We start from the raw sequence: 18,055 nt of genomic DNA, 5'->3' as shown, positions 1-18,055 counted from the left end.
TATTTTGTGTGGATTTATTTTGTTTAACAGATACATTGGCGGTGCATATTATGGCTATTAGATACAAATATTGCGCCTTATTTTAAGCCTCTGCAGACAAAAGAAGGCCAAAACGGCCAGTAAAAAGCCCATAAATCGAGATGAAACAAGGGATGAATTGGTGAATGTGATCGTCTCAGCTTCTTGACTCCTCCTGCACAGAGGGAGGAGGCGGGACTCGGAGCACCTAAACAGACGGAGGGGTTGTGCATTGTGCTCAGTGTGTCAGTACTGCATCCACCGAGGAGGAGAGGGCCACACACGGCCTCCGTCACCTCTGCGCTGTAAACCTGCACATACACAGAGACGGTGAGGAGGAATCTGTGCGCATTTCTGCAGCCTTTCCTGGACAGAGTCGCTCCTTTGTTGCCGTCATTCTCCGGGCTACAGGAGGAGGAGGAGAAACTGGGGGAAAAGGAGGAGGAGGAGGACGCGTCTCCTTTATTAAATCCCGATCTGTCGGCGGTGGCGGAAGGAAGGGACGTGATATGAACCCCTCATCGGCTTAAAACGGCAGTGCAGCTAATAAATAGCCCCGTTTTCAGGGGGAGGGGGAGACATCAGTGGACATTTGTACCTTTAACCTGATAAAGACTGACCGACGGAAGCTGCAGCGATGCCCGGCTTTGATTACAAGTTTCTGGAGAAGCCAAAGAGGCGCTTCCAGTGTCCGCTCTGCAGCAAGGCGATGCGGGAGCCTGTCCAAGTCTCTACCTGTGGACATCGCTTCTGTGACACCTGTCTGCAAGAATTTCTAAGGTACGATCACAATGCATGTCCATTTATTGAATGACATAATCCACAGTTCCTCTGCAGGCGATACCAGAGACTGCACGGTGCAGCCTTGTCTAGTTTCGGTCGAGCAACAGTAAATAAAGGATGTGCATGTAGGTGTGTCCTCCTCACCTTTCCACAGCAGGTTATTTTTACCCTAACTTAGAGTTTCTCGCAGCCACACAATGACCATGACAGTGCATGGGCCCTGGTAAACAACGCCTGCATGGCTGGATTCCCCTCCTCGGAGTTGCAGGTGTTGTTTCTCCTCTGTGGATGGATCTTGAGCATTGTGAGCCTCTGTGTCAACACAATGACTAAGGATCTTTTGTTGTTGTGATCAGCCATGCAGGTGTTAATAGGATAGGTGTCTATTAGTCTGGAAATTAGGCCTGCAGTGATGCAAATTAACAGGATTGTGTTCCTTTGCTGATTTTTGCCCTAAATTTTGCTTTAATTTTGAGATGAAGGGGATTTAGTTAGGAAAGACAAAACAGACATAAGGGGCATTGCAATATATTTTTCAATATGAAAAACACAGATCCCAAGTAGATGCAATTGAGTTGAGGTAGGCTTAGGTATGGGCAATTAATAAAGATGCAAATAATGAAAATGAGGGCCAATACAGATGTTGAAAGTGATGTTTTTATCACTTCTTTTGGTGTTATACTCCTAATATCATGCATTCTTAATGATCAGAACTGGCATGGTGATCATACTATATTTATTGTGATCTGCAAAAACAATGTTCAGTGTTGAGATGACTGTATGAAGTGCAATACTAACAAAAAGAAACATTTTTAGCTGTGGCTATATGCAACATAATCTCTTATTTTTAGATTTATTATAGGGCTCTATGTCTTGTCTTCAGGTAGAGTGGTTGACAGAGTCAAAAACTGGGGTTAGAGAGAAAGCATGGTAACGTCAAGAGGAAAAAGGACCCCTACCCGAGTTGTCAGCATCGAGGACAACAGTCACACATGTGCCGCAACAGTTATTTCTCTTGATTCAGGGTCGCCGAGGGCTGGAGCCTATCCCAGCTTTCACTGGGCAAGAGGTGGGGCACACCCTGGACTGGTCTCTCAATCACAGTGCTGACATATAGAGACAAACAACCAGACACCCTCACACTCACACCTACGAGCAATTCAGAGCCACCAATTAGCCTAACAAGCAAGAATTTGGTGGTGAGGAGGAGCGGGCGTACTCAGAGAGAGCACACGTGTGCACGGGAAGAACATGCAAACTCTGCACAGAAAGGCCCTGACTGTGAAGCTTGATTCAGCGTCGTAAATCCTAAACATCTTAGTTTTTGCTACCGAATTAGTCTAAGGGAAGCTTCTAGCAGGGTTGCCCAAACTTTTCAGCCCAAAACCTCCAAAATAACAGTGCCAGAGGCTGGGGATCCCTGTCCCTAGAAATAGTTAAAGCATGCAGTTGAGTTTTTCAGACTGCATCAAAACAGTGGCTTTATATCCAAGACTGTTCAGCAGTTAAAAAGCACTCATGCTGCTGTGTGTGAAAGCATTGCTCACTTACATCAGTAACTTAATTGATTTCATTCATACCTTTGCTCGCTTCCATTGCATCAACAACAGAATAGTGATTTCTCATCCAGCCCTAGGATTTGGTGTTAAATTCTTTCATGTTGTTGGTGAGGGTCAAGCCCCTGCCTCCCCATCCTGTCTGTGTTTTTACCCCTAGGGTTGACCGAGTCTGTATGGGTCTCAGGGTTTGGGATGATGAGTCTGAACCGACCCCCCTCCTACCCTCCAGCACCTCCACCTCCATCTCATCGTCTTACAATCTGCTGAACACTGCAGTCTGTGTTTAGGCTCTTAGAAAGACGGTCTTTGTTTTATCTTAAGGTGGACTGAGCTATCCTCAGAGAGACTCTTATTATCTGACACCAAAGAGGAAGTCTTGTGATGTCTTTATCTCTTGTTTTGTCACCTTTGTGTTACAAACCCTTAAAGTAAGCTTCTGTTAGATTGAGTAGACCGGATGTTTGGTGATGGTAGAAGTCATTTTTCCATATAGAATGATGGTGTTCATGGTTAGTTTGATTTAGCAAGATTTAGAAGTCTGGAGGAAAGTAAAGTCACATCTTGTTCATCAGGAAGCCAGAGATCTGCAGTTGAGAGCTGTTGTTCTTGTTCAGTCTGATAAAAATGCTCATGAAGAGAGCAGATTGTGACCTTTGGGTGAAGAAGGAGTTGGTCCTTTTTTTCTTTTACACAATACAAAAAAAAACCTATTGTAATTATCATTCTCCGACTGCTTTTCTGTTGTGTTATATCAATACAACTCTATGTTGTCCGTGAACCTATAGAGACGTCTGGCTATCAAACCAGAGCTGCAACTGCTGATAAGGCATATTACCTCAGATGGATAATCTGTCGATTAATCTTCACTCAAAAGGATGAGTTGTTTGGTCTTTGAATTGACTGAAAATGTTTAATAATTGATATCAATAATTCTAAAATCCCGATAAGGTCCTCAGATGTCTTGTTTTATCCAGAACCCAAGATAATTAGTTTACTGGTTAGAACAAATAAAGAAAATGGGACTATTCTCATGTAGGAATCAGGATCTGGTAAAGCTAGGTTTTTCAAGTATAGCCCAAAACCCATTAAGTCGTGGTTGAACACTAATCAATAAATCCATTGGTCTTTGCAGCTGTTGTCTAAATCTCAAAGCAATTCAAATAAAAAACGGCATTCCATGCACTTTTGAGAAAAGGAAAACCAACTGTTTCAGCAAATGAAGCATACAGTAAATTTAAAATGGATTATGAGTGTTGCCCCCTAAATGAAGCTGTATTTGGGTGGTGGAGATGGCTGTTCTGTCCTGCTCTGCCTCTTACTGAATGCAAAATTTTTATGTACAGTGCTTAACAAATTTATTAGACCACCCTAACCCTAACCAAAGTAAGGTTTATGCCACAGCTGCCCTAAATTAACAGTATTGGTAATTACCAAAATCATTTTTTATGTTTCTGCAATGGCTAATACACCAATATGTAGAAGCTCTTTAACCCAAATGATATTTTTAATGCTAAAATATAATTATTATTGTTATCCATGAATTTTCAAATTGATTTACAAAAAACTGAAAAAATAGTAAAGCACATTAATATTTCTTGATGAATATGTCAAATTATAGTTATCTACTTGCATTCCTGAACAGAAAAATTATTTTTAGTGGTTGAATGTTATGCTTGATTCATTTTATGACTTCTCAGAGACGCCCAGTGAGCCAGCTCAAATTTGGGTGAATTCAGTTTGAAATTCCTCATTCCTGTTCAAAATGGTAAAACCTGGAGAGCTGACTGAAAATGAAAGAGTCCACATTAAAGCACTTCATGATGCTGGATGGTCTTTGAGACAAATATGACAGGTGGTCTAATAAATTTGTTAAGCCCTGTATGCCTGCTTTTTTGCTCGTATTTATCAGCAGTACGTTATATAAAGACGCTCAGATAGCATCACTAGCCTTTTGACATGTTTCCCTTGGTATTCAGTTATAATAACAGGTTAGATGAGTGTGTGAAGTCTTATTTTTGATGAGGTAGTGTATCACAGCAATCCTCTTAGAGTGCAGATGTACAGGTTTATATATCGGTAGCAAGAGGCTGATAGAAAACACTGAATCAACCGCATACAACGCTTTATTTTTAACACGAGACTTGGAACCTCCACCAATGCATTTTCAAAGGGATGTACGAGTGGATGCAGAGTGTGCAGATGCTGATTACATACAATTTAACGGTTGACTAATGTTGGTTTTTCAGAGCCTATACTGAGGATTTGTAGTTTGTGATACTGATAACCGTTACTTGAAACTGGTATGTATTTATTATGACCTACAAAATGTATTCATGTGGCAAAAGCTATTGTGTGATCAAAAAAATTTTTTGGCCACTTCTCTTTGCCAATTTGAACCCCATTTTGCCACTTTTGAACATTTCACCATTTTTGCCACTATTTTGGCCACTTGTTGCTACTTCTTCTTTTTCTACTTTTAACTCATTTTTTTCTGCCCTTCACAGGTGGCGTTTTTGACCATTCATCCCACTTACTACTTTTTACTCATTTTTTGTCCCTTTTAACCCATTTTTACCACATTTAACAGATTCTTTTGTCTCTTTTTTACGATAATTCAATTATTTTCCATGTGTGACTGTTATTTTCCATTGTCTCTTTTGTCTTTGCTTTATTTTCTGGCATCCTGATGCTTTTTCATATCATGGCTTAGCTATGAAGTCTAACATTACTTTCCTAAATTGTTTGATCTGTGTGGCCATCTACATTAATATTACATATTACAAAGGTACTTCTGTTTAAAGATAAGGAGTTTACGTTTTGTTAATTGCTATATTGTATTCCAGCACAGATAAATTGAATTCATTTTTTGTTGGTTTGATATGAGTGGTTATTATTCAGGTTAAAATTGAAATATGGTCATCACATTTAACTTTACTATGGACTGTGACTTTGCTGATGTCCAAGGTCCCCCAGTTTGGCTGGGCCCCAGAACACCCCCCCCCCCCCCCCCATGGGCGGCCTTGAGTGTGTCATTCTTCCTGCAAAAATAAATATTTCCAGCCTCTTAAACGCCAAGATATTTGCCCTTTGCTATTGCAGTTCTAAACTTGTATATCTTCAAGTTTTAGTAAGTGCTTAAGAAATGGTATGGTGCTTGATTTTATCTCCTTGAATCAGTTACCATCCTCTGTCCTCCTATTTCTGATGAATTGAAGATGATTGCTTCACTTTGAAGGCCCTGCTTAATTCATGGAGGTTTTTGTTGTTTTGATTGCGAAGCGTTTCCTTGTCTCTGGTTTATGTGAGTGCATGGATTGTTCTGCTGGCAGGACAGAGATGTGCGCATGAAACTAACTTCATTCATGCATTTATATGCATTCCTTCGCTTTTGTTTGGCCAAGTGTTGAGTCACATCGACCTGCTGCAGGAAAGGAGCAGTGCTGACATGTATGTTAATCAGAGCTTGAGTGAAGTATTTAAAAAGATAAGCAAAGAAAGACATAACAAGTCTCTGACACCATGGGGAGAACATAAAGCCTTAAAGCTTCAGATATAGTTAAATATAGCATTTTAACGATTTTACAGCTCATAAAACTGTGGTGGTTTCTGTGTGCTGTATTTTTCCAGCAATGCCTTGTGAATGGGTCTGGTCTGCAGTTAGATTCCAGTTTGAAGCTTTTATTTCACTGACACAGGCGCTGAAAAAGATCATAAAATGTCTTTGGTTTTCTTGATGAAACTAGAAAACGCCCCGAGGGGAGACTCGTAAGCAAATAAAATGTATTTAGAAACAACAGCAGCTTTTAGGAGAAAGTAATATCTCATCTAAATGTGAAATATCCTTTATCAACTTTCCTTAACCTCTTTCTGTCAGGATAAAACTGGCTGCTAGTTGACAGGAAAGGAGCTGGAGATGTGACTCTGTGCTCTGAATTCATAAACAACTTTGTCGTGAGCTCCTCGTTTTTGCACCTTGAGTCATCAGGAAGCCTCCTCTCTCTGGCTTACTAAACAGCAGAAGCAAATTACATCTGGTTGAGAAGCAGAAGCTGTGATGAACAAAGAGAGCGAGGGAGGAACCAGTGCTCATTCGCTGCTGATCAATGAGTTTGTCCCGACGCTTTGTCTGCATCATCCCGCCTCCGTCCTCATCCTCCGGTTTATGCTCCTGTTCTTACTCCCACAGACTGAATTCTGATGAAAGTTTCATAACTCCCCAAAGTTTTTGATGTGTAAGTCCTCCTGTTTCTGTTTGGTGGAGATGTGAGTGTAGATATGCACAGAATCCTCCCTGTCAGACCAACATGGAGCAACATCTGTAACAGCTGTTCACCTTTGCAAAGGAATCCTTGACACAGCAGTTCTTTATGAGGCACCTTTCATGAGGTAGATATGACTTTGGAGAAATGTGTTCATAGATACTTAATTTATGATTTAATTAGGCTTTTCATAACAGATGAGTCATACAATCTGTTAAACACTAACTTATGAGCTGCCAGATTGTGTGAATGTACTTTTAACCTTTGACTACTGCAGACTATCTGGATCAGCATCTGCTTATTTACAGCTTATTACCATAACTACTAGGGGTGGAAATGTCAGGGTAACTCACCACGCCCTGCCATGCCATGCCACGATAAAATACAGTATTATATGATAGACATTACCATGAACTATGTTATGATACGATACAATATGATACAACAGTATGCAAAACATCAGCTTTAACCATGCCATGTGGTATCATACAATAAGATTCAGTATGAAAAAATGTGATATGGAACTCATAAACATGCCATACAAAACAATATATGATACAATAGCCATAACCATGCCACATCATAAGAATGATGTGGCATGATAGGCTATTATAGCCATAACCATGCCATGGTATACGCCACATGTGATCCTTGATAACAGTATTGTCAAATGTGTTACAACCAATACATTGCAATACAATTGTACAATAACTGTTTTGATAAAGCAATCTCAGATTCAAATTCAGACAACTGTATTGATCCCAAAGAGGCAATCCATTTGCAGCTCACCCATATCCATGGTAATTAACATTCGACTGAATCATGTCAGCACTGACAAATCAACAAGTAGAGGTCAGTGAAGGACCACAAGGGTCATGATAGTTACATAAGAACATTCATTAATATCATAAATTGGCAGAAATAAGTCCCAATAGTTCAAAATATCAGTTGAAATAGCTTCTATCTGAGTTTGGTAATCTGATAGCAGAAGGAATAAATGTATTAGAGTTACGGTTAGTTTTACTCAGAGATCCCTGGTCAGCTTAGCTAGCCAAACCATGATGAGGTTGGCTGATAATGTTTCCTTTTTGCCTTACCCTGCATCCTTTTAACAGTCAAATATATTACTTATTAAAAATCTCTACCATGGAAAATGGTTAGAAGAAAGCTGTCTTTGCAGTGTGGCCCCTACCCTCTGGCAGAAATATCAGACATTTAAAAAACTATAAATAAAGAAATGATCTGTCTAGTGTCTCTTTTGCTTTAATAAGCCATAAGGAGACATAAGTATCAATTTAAGACTGTTTAATAACCTGTGAAAACATCCTCGTAGTAGCTTTAAAGACATTTATGACTAAACACTGACAGTCATACCATTTCAGTTGAACCCTTCATCGTTCATGTTTGCAGATGTGATGATATGTAACTTTAAACTGCAGACAGGAGCTTTAGATCCCACATCAAGCCTAGCTTTGGAGTCATCATTAGCTAGCATTATCACTAGATTGGAAGTGATAACATTTTAACAATGAGATTCTTTACAACCTGGCAGCTAAACGGTTCTTTTAATAGCCTTTATGAGTGTATAAAGTATTAAATGAAGTGTAATAATGACATTAGTTCCAACTTGTAAACTTTTCATGTGACTGCCTTGTTAAAAAGTGGTATGTGGTGATAATTTAGTTAATTTTTAATCAGCTTTTGGTGAGAAAGTGTTAAATTTTGAAGTAATTCTGAAGTCCCTGAGATTTTCTGGTCCACTTCTCAGACCAAAGCTTGAATAGACGTTTCTATCAACAGCAGATCACTCAGTAATAATAAACAGAGCCAGAGCAAGGCTGCAGATTCTTCACCTCTTTAATGAACAGCGTGTGCCACTTCAGGCCGTCCTCGGCTCTCTTGGCCGTCAAGCGCACGCATCTTTTGTGAGGGCCGTTGGAGTTTATTGAGGCTGACAGACAGTAGTTAGCTAATGCTTCACTCCCATTGTGCAACCAGCCAGATCTCTTTCCTGTAATTACTGGACGCTGTGTAACATCCCGACCAGGCCTGCTTGCCCACTTTCACACTGACGGACTCCTCGCCGCCTCCACAGACCCACTGCTCTGTTGCAACAAGCAGCGCAGGAATGCTGCTGCATGGCATCATTTCAGTGTTAATCATTGCTTCTCAAGGAAGTAGCTGTCACTGAAGTCAAATATTACATAACCTTCATCACCTTACTTCAACTTTACCCATTGAAAGTGTAGTCATAAGTGTAAACAGCTAATAGATGGTTTATGTAACACTTAAAGCAGATGTAATACTTGTCAACAAATGTAACTCTCAATGTGACTCGTGGGTGATACCGTGTCAGTTCTCATATTTTATCATTAAACTGAAAATTTCAGTGTTAATAAGTCAATCAATACAATTTCAATCACAAAACCTGTACATCTAAATCCTACAAGACATCAATGAAGGGTTTTAATCTCTGACACTGTCTTTATGAATGAATAGAAAGCAGCAATACAGATCTTAATCAGCCGGTCTAGCCTCAGGACATCAAATCTCTTATACCTATTTAGGGATATTCAATTGTCTGTTGTAAATAAAACATCAGGACGGATCACTACAAGATTGTATGAAGTTAACATTATCCTGATATGTACCTTAGGATGTTCCCAGGCATCTATTTCCCTATTTTGCAGACTGCAAAATTTAGATTACACCTAACTGACTAGTTTCAAGAGAAGAAAATGCTCAGAAAACAGTCAAGTTCATCACAGGGTCATTGTTCCAGTGGGTATCATGTGAGCCTTGTATGCTGAGTCAAACGTGGCTAATGTTAGCAGCTAGCTCTGCCAGCATTTGTTCCTCTTTGCAGATTAATATTGTGCTTAATGTGGTTACTTCTCGCTTCGGTTGAGTAGTTTTATGTGAGTAGAACCCTCAGTAGCCTACATACAACTGTATTTTCATTTTCTTGTTAAAAAACTTTGATACCATGCTGTTACTACAACATGCTAGCCGCTAAGCTTCTCATGTTAGCATCTTGTTAAGTGCTGGGGGAAAACTTTGAAGACTTATGTCTACATACTAATACTAGCATATTGGTTCCCAACTTGGGGTCCATGACCCCCTTGGGGGGAAACCAGTGGTCTCAAGGCTTGTCTGCTCCGAGGTTATCAACTAGATTTGCACATATAAACTAAAATCATAACTAAACATTGTTAAATAGTATACAAAGATCTTTTGTTTAAAGAATGTGTTTGGACCTATTTTCTTAGGGTCTTTCTAATGACACAATAAAAATGTATGTAGCTTTTTGACAGCAAAGTATCATTCTTTCTTTTTTGGGTCATGGGGGGCTTAGCTTTTATAAAATGCACTAACATAATAGTGTATTAACCTTATAGTGTGTTATAAACCATACATTTGAGTTTTTATACTGGTAATCAATGCTGAAATTTAGGGATGTACTGATATAAATTTTATTCTTTTGTTCCAGTTTAATGGCAATAACACTGCAAAATATTTTCTTATTTTCTTTATAAATCGAAGCAATATGTTCAATTTTGAAGTTTTATAGTTAACAATAAAACAAAACATGACTTCTTGATAAAAAGTGACTTAAGTGGTAATGCTTCAGCTTTAGACTTTTGGACAAGTGAGGCCAAAATGTTTTTTACTGCTGTTTGAAAAGGCAGCAGCAGGAGTAGCCTAGCGCTCATGTCCATGTGCTCTATGTTCAGAGGCCTTGACATGGGCTGACGGGGTTCAGATCTGGCTTGTGGCTCCTTTTCTGCATGCCATTCCCCACTCTCTCTCTGGCCTATCTACAATGGAGGCATAAAAGCCAAAAACTAATCTTAAAATAATAGTACGTCACCATTTATTTGTGAAAAATGAGTCAGTATTGGATTTTAAATTGAATAGTGGGACATTGATGCATCCTTACTGAAGTGTTTAAAGTGATTAATTTAAAGGATTAATCTTTTAGTCCAACTTAAAAGACTGTTTAAAAAGCACCCTTAGGGGCGCTTTGAGGAAACCCATGAACTGTTTTAACTTTACCATGTCTGCATGCTGAAAAGAGCTTGTGTGTGAGCCTCCTCTGTGTTAGCATGTGATGCTAATGGTCCGTGTTTCCGCCTTGGGAGGAATGTGTAAATGCTCCTCAGAGTCCTAGAGGCTGCCCCAGCTCAGAGGGAGCGTCATGGGGTGAGAGCAGTCGAGCCATCAGCCTCCCTGCAATCAAATATGAGTCACATGCTCCAGCGATCCAGAGTGTGCTGACTGGGGCAGGCCTTTTGTTTTAACAACACTGCCCTCCTTAATAAAGGACAATCAGTGCTTAATGGTAGGGCTGACGGCGGGGCCACACATGCCGGGGCCTCGTGGCTCATCAGTGCAAGGCTTAGAGAGCCGGTTTAATGCGCGCAGTGTGACAGTGGTGTCTGTGGGATGATGCAGTGCAGTGCCTCGGCCCTGACAGGGGTGTAATTGGTTTGTTCGGCTCGGGAGCATCGTCCTCCTACAGGCCTCCACGCAGTTGTGTAGCGCTGCTACAACTGCTGACTTCCCCAGAGTCACGAGGAACTCCAAAGTGGGCTAATGTGAGAGTTTTTCACAGCTCCATTATTCACTGTCCACAAGCCAGGGGAGTGTTTTTTTTTTTAGGAATGGACCGTGGTCCATTTTAACTTTGACACATCCTGTGTATGCAGTGCTGTTTTTTCGCTCCTCATTGATGTAGGTGATACTCAGCTTTTCTGCATTCTCTCCCACGCTTTAACAGTCTGAATGCCTCCATGCAACAATGTTTTAAATACTACAGCCGAAGGCCTTCTGCCTTTTTTACTCTCAGTCCACCAGCAGCTGCTTGTTTTATTTCAATATGTGAGCACTTCAGTGGCAGAAAAATCAATACCACTTCCTTATGAGTCGCCTCTTATGTTGGATTTATACAGTTTAACTGTTGGCCTTACTCAGGCTTCATAAATCAGAATTTCAAGTCTATATTGCTGTTATAATTCCAGATGGCAATAAAGTGAAAAGAACTTTGTACATCAGAACAATAATATATGGTGGAACCAGACTTGGGGAGCGAGCACACTCTGCTAGCTATAGGCTGTGTCAGGTAGAAGTCTCTGTGCACTGCCCTGCCACCAGGAGATGTCCTGTGAGGGAAGCATCAACGAGTGGTGGTCCCCAGCAGATGACTCTGCTGCTAGTAAATAGGGCAGCAAGCCCATGGGCCAGCAGGAAGAACACCTACCAGTGTAGATCAAATAGATGATTATTGGAGATTATGGACTGACCCATAATTCCCGCAGGGTCCAAGTCCACAGCGTGCACCATCGCCCACTGAGTCCACCTCTGAAGTGGAACTGAGAAGTCAGCAGTCCAAAACAAACAACAATCTGTATTTTTTGTTTTATTTTGAAATTGAGTGGATGCTCTGTGCATCTCCATATCTATCTTTTTGTTTTGATCAGTCGCCTCTGTGCATAATGACACTGGCTGCAGTGAGCTTCACTCAAAATGGCTCATATCTCAAAGTTTTACATAGTGGTGCCTTTGGCATGTGTCAGAGACAGGCCACAGTGAGTACAATTGAAACCCAAAGATACAGGAAAGGGAGCAGTTTGCTCTGGAGTACATGGTGTGGACAGAACACTGAGTGGATGGACTATGTGGAGATTGTGGATGGCCAATTACAGTAGCCAACTTCAGTGCCTATAAAAAGTATTCACCCCTTTGGATGTTTTCCTATATTTTGCCACAATCATTTTATCCTCTCCCTTAAAAGTCTTCCAGGGTCAGCTGCTGCAAAGCATCTCCACAGCATGGTGCTGCCACCACCATGCTTCACAGTGAAGAACGTGTCTGTGGTGATGTGCAGTGTTTGGTGACCATCAAACATAGCATCTTGTCTGATGGCCGAAAAGCACTGTTTTGGTCATCAGACCGAAGAACTTTCTCCTACTTGACCATGGAGTCTCCCACATGTCTTTTGGCGAACTCTAGTCCAGATTTACTGAGTTTTCTTCAACAGTGGCTTTCCCTTTTCCACTCTCCTATAAAGCTTTGACTGGGGAAGAACCAGAGCAACAGTTGTTGAAGCTTGAAACTCCTTCAGAGTGGTCATAGGTGTCTTGGTGGCCTCTCTCACTAGTCTCCTTCTTGCATGGTCACTCAGTTTGTATGGAGGGCCTGATCTAGCATATTCACGTGTGACCTTTTTTTTCGAGTGTTTTTTTTTGTCTACATGGTGTAATGGTAGCCAGGAATACTGATATACCAGTGGCTGAACCTTCCAGACACAGGAGTCTTTGTACTACGATCACTTAAGACACATTCACTGCACTCAAATGAATTGTAAGACTACCAGTTGGCTGGATCTCTATTGAATTAGGACAGTCACTTTAAAGGAGGTGAATATTTTTGCAGCCACTTATTGTAAATTAAAAATTTTCATTTGATTGGCATTACTCTATAGAAACCTGTTCTTACTTGACATTATTAAAGATGTTTTCTGTAATTATCTGTCAACAAAGCTCAATTATACTGACAATGATTGGTTTATAAAATCAATAAAAGGTGGTGAATACTTTCTCTTTCACTGTATGAACATCTGTAGAAATTTTAACAGCATAGTTTGATAATGAAAATATGAATTATAAACGGTGTAATTGGCTGCCCTTGAGTTGCCAGGTTGTGTTTAATCCCCCCTGCTGGTATTAATCCTTCTTTTAGGTGTTTATACACTTAGAAATGTTGGTATACTACCAATTAATCCTTGCTCCAACAGGCTGTCAAGTCTGCTGTTTATAGGCTTAGCAGCCAGTTAGCTTAGCTTTGCACAAACGAAAGCCTTCAACAGACACAAAGATGTAATGTTTTGTTTATTATTTAAGAAATGGACCCATCATCTTGACTTGTTGTGTTTCAGACTTTCTTGAAACTACTCCTCTAAAGCTTTAAAAGCTGATTTAACTCAAACATCAGGCTTGTTTGTCTCATGTGTTAATCAATCTTGTTTCTCCCTTTTTCACACATGATGAGGCCTCTTCTGTCCATTGTGTATGCAGCCGGGCAGAGCAATGTATAGGGAGGCTCTGTGGCGGCTGTGATGGGGCGTTCCTTTAAGGCCTAAATGGAGCTGTGTTGCATTGGTGCCCAGTGTTGTGTGTAAGTCTGCCACTTGAGGCAGCTGGGGCTTTTGTGTCTCAGTGGGTATCTGTATCTGAATGAGAGCGATGCCACGGATGGCTGATGAATGACTGTGTGTTCGTCCCTCGGTCCCATCACAGAGACGGTCACAGTCCCCCTGCAGGTGTCCCAAAAAGGCCGCAAGGACATCCTGAGTCCAGATCCGGAGAGTTGTAGTGCTGCTGTCCCATCCTTCTCTAACGACAACGGCGGTCAGTGATGCACACAGAGAGAGAGGTTGTGTTCAGCTGAGTGAAAAGCCCTCGGGCCTCCGCTCTGCAGTTTGGGATGTGTGAAGGCCTCTCAGAGCCGAGCACTGAGGCTGCAGTCAGCTGATGTACTCAGGGTGACAGAGCTGGAGACGGGCCAGTAAATTTAAACACATCGATGCTTAGAGAGAGATGCTCGGGTGAAGAGGGGAGAGACACGTGCAAAGGAAGGAAAAGCCACTAGATAAAGCTGATAAAAGAACAGTAAGCACATTATACACCCTTCACATACCTACACCTACATGATGTTCAGTACCTGGTCTGTACAAAGGAGCTGCACCTCCCACTCTTTTTTTTACTTGCAGAGGCTCGAGTTACTGAATGTTCCTGAACGTCCCACGTCATCAGACTCATGGACTTTGAAACTGAATGATTGAACGAGGACTCACAGATCTTTAAAGTTTAACACAAATGTTGACTTCCTGCTGCTGCTTCAATCTTCTGTTTGTATCAGTCAGAGAGTAAAATGCAGCATTCACTCCAGAGCTGAATGAAGCATCTTTATTCAAAATAAAAGCTTTATTCATGGAGTGTGGTTCACTTCAGGCATTATGAACTACAGCTGCAGATTGTAGTTACATTTTTTAACGCTCATTTTGGCTGATTTAAACCTAAAATGATTCATACAGTTTAACAAAATGTAGAAAAACAGCAAATTTGTCAATTTAGGTGACAGGAATTTGTGAATATTTGATATTTTTGCTTTGAAAACACTTCATAGCTCTGTAAAAAAGTTTGTGTTTCATGTCAGCTCTAGTAGGAAGTACTTGAATCTGGATTCACATGAAAGCGGCGGCACAAAGCAGAAAATGAAAGCCTGAGAACATAACCAAAACAAACAAGAGGAAACGAGCGTAAATCACAGTATTTTATGGGTGTTAGGAAATGGATGTTGACATCTGATAGCCAGTAATTACCCAATGTTTATGAGGCTAGCATGAGAAAAAGACCTCAAACTGCAGTTTTGACCCACAACCTGATTAAAAATAAGAGCACTTTCACTTAGTGTAAACCACAGAGAAGGTAGATTTTAGCAGACAGCCAAAAAAGTTCAGTTGTCTGGACTAACACGGTGACAAATGACCTGTTAGATTTTTGTTTAGTCTACTCTGCTGTCATGCTTTAAAGTAAAACAAACACAGTTCAACAGAAAGAGTTTTTTCATATTGTTTCCTCATCTATGATGGTAAACTAAGTATTTTGGAAGTTAATTAAATATAATTTTTTATCATTTTGGGGGCTTTTTGGCTTATTCAGATAGGCAGCCAAAAAGAGACAGGAATGGGGGGGGGACATGCACCATAGATGCACTGAGACTGGGAAGCGATCCCGTAACCAGTGCGTTGAGGACTGTAGCCTCTGCTTATGGGTGCCTGCTATACCCACTGAGCTGAAGTGGCATCCAATTTTTGAGTTTTTTGGGGGAAAAAAGCCCATGGGTATGTGATCTTGGTCTTTGAATAAACATGATCCACCTTTTTGAACCCTTTTGAGGCATTTGTTACAACAGTATAAAATATGAAATTTTTGCTACTCTATAATATCAAATATAACATCAATGACTGGATAAAATATGACAAGATTCAGTAAAATATGATGAATTATAGTGAGATACAGTCTGATTTAATGCGACAATAGCAAGCAATACAATACGATATGACACAAGATTACACAGAACAATACTGTAAGACATGATAAAACAGCTTGATACAACATGACAAGATACAACATGACATCAGGAGATACCACGTGATATGATTAGGAAAGACACAACAAAACACAAGAAAACAAGATATGATATGATAAGACATGACACGCTATATGACAGACATGATCGGCAAGACACTACACAATGCCATATGACACAACACGCAACGACACAAGATAATACAATACTATTCAACACGACATGGAACAACACAACATGATACGATTTGACACTACACGTCACGAGATGACACAACATAAGACAACATGACATGATACAATACAAAATGACACGACACAACCATAGACTGTAGAAAGAATTGGACAAAGTCTGTGTGACGTCAGTCGTTTGATTAAATTGGTCAAACAGCTTCTGAAGCCAATCTGCAGAGGCTTACATATTGAAATTGCTGTCTCAACTGAACTTTGGATCAACCTAACAGCCCGCCCACTAACTCGACTTCCTGTCAGCTTACTAGCTAACATTCTGGTTGACAGAAACGTAGCTTCTGCCTGTCAAGCTATCAAATCAAATGAGGCGCACCAATCAGTGCACGGTGAGGTTTTTCCAAAACGATTGTCATACAAAAAAACTCCCCCCTGTATAGTGAGAGGACATGAAGACATTAGCTAATGAGACACGTTTGTTCTTTTTTTAACCAGGCTGTAAACCGGTTTATTTCTTGTGTGAGAACCGGCTGTTTATCGTGTTGTGTACGGGACTTTCTAGTGCTCCTGCAGCCAGCCTCAAGTGGACACTTGTGGTATTGCAATTTTTTGCACTTCCACATTGGCTTCATTTTTCAGGACCGGCGGTTGCCGCTTGGACACGACACAACATGAGACAACATGATGCGGCATAATAGGATAGGATATGATTTCTTATGATATAGTATTTTACAATACAATTAAATATGACAGGATTCAACAAGAAATGATACATTGCAATAGGGTACAATACAATGAATTTTGATGGATGGATGGATGGATGGATGGATGATAGAATTTGATGTGATATGATACCAAATGACATAAAATGATTTTTTTATGGTAATAAAATACTGTAGAATAAAATGATGCAGTATAAGAGGAAGCACTTTATTGTGATACATCACATTAGGGTAAGGACGATTCAGTATGATAGGGTTCAGTACAATAATATGAAACAACACAATACAGTATGATACAGTACAGTATGATAGGATATGATACAACATGAATGGATACATTTGAGAGAAATATATGTCACAATATGATTTTGTACGGTCGTACAAAGGGATACGATGCAGTGGAATGTGATATGATATGATATTGTACAACACAAGACAGAGTATTATGATACAATACAGTGAAATCTGGAATCCCATCATACAGTATGACAGGCTATGATATGACTTTATACAATTTCAATGGCACTATACGATGAAATGACACATGAATAAATACACAAATGGTGAAACTGTCTCTAATTACAGCTCTGTTTTCTATCATCTTAATATTTAAATTCTTACCCTTATATCCGTTGATTCTTGTCAGATGTGAATTAGCTCTGACTTGTTTGCTCTCTCAGAGTTTGAGCCAGACGGAGAGATGCTTGAGGATAAGGTAATCACAGCAGATCTCCTGGGAGGAAGCAGGGAGGCTTTAGAGGTGCAGCTGTGATGATGACATTGCTGAGAGAAAGTGCTCTGACCATTTCACACAGCTGCACGACAACACAGACAACATGATATTATGAGCCGCACTATTGTGACAGCTGCTTGGCGTGGAGAAAGAAAACGAGATCACCGGCCGGGCGCTTGTGTCAGGAGGAGGAGGAAGATGAAACACTCAGAAGTCTGAGGGGCACTTAAAATTCTTAGGTGGATTTTCTCATTGAGATGTTTGAGCCTCTCGATGTGACGGGCCGGCTCTCCACGCGTCACTTTCAGGTCACATCATCTCCTCTGCTGCCGCTGCGAGGGAGGTTGTTAGTGACAGCTAGTTCAAGCATAATTCATCGCTTATGAAAGACTCGTGAAACTGACTGATTTTATTTGATTCACAGGCAAAGCGGCCTTCAGGGTTCATCCAGCTGCAGCTTATACATCCTAAATACTCAGACATGATCAGTTCTAAGTAGTTTTTAAGAACTCGGGTTGACTTCTGCATGAACCGTGAATGCTTGTCCCAGTAATTAACCACACAGGTTGTCTTTTCACCGCTCTGTGGTCAAGGATGAGGTGAAAATGTGGTCAGAGGCAGTTTGTGGTTTGTAGAAAGT

The 18,055-nt window shown here is 40.5% G+C and overlaps 1 protein-coding gene across 1 annotated transcript in view; it reads left to right on the top strand.

Annotated features, from left to right (window-relative positions):
• The first annotated feature begins 275 nt into the window (after nucleotides 1–275).
• Nucleotides 276–18,055, top strand: part of traf4a (tnf receptor-associated factor 4a) — a 59,218-nt gene continuing 41,438 nt past the window's right edge. The window contains exon 1 of the mRNA XM_041810056.1: nucleotides 276–798. Within this exon, the coding sequence (XP_041665990.1) occupies nucleotides 656–798 (143 nt within the window). The 5' untranslated portion in view covers nucleotides 276–655. The remainder of the gene's footprint in view (nucleotides 799–18,055) is intronic.

The sequence above is a fragment of the Cheilinus undulatus genome, linkage group 2 (genome assembly GCF_018320785.1).
Source record: "Cheilinus undulatus linkage group 2, ASM1832078v1, whole genome shotgun sequence".
In the NCBI taxonomy this organism is placed as follows: Eukaryota; Metazoa; Chordata; class Actinopteri; order Labriformes; family Labridae; genus Cheilinus; species Cheilinus undulatus.
This window is presented reverse-complemented; position numbering and strand designations above follow the sequence as displayed.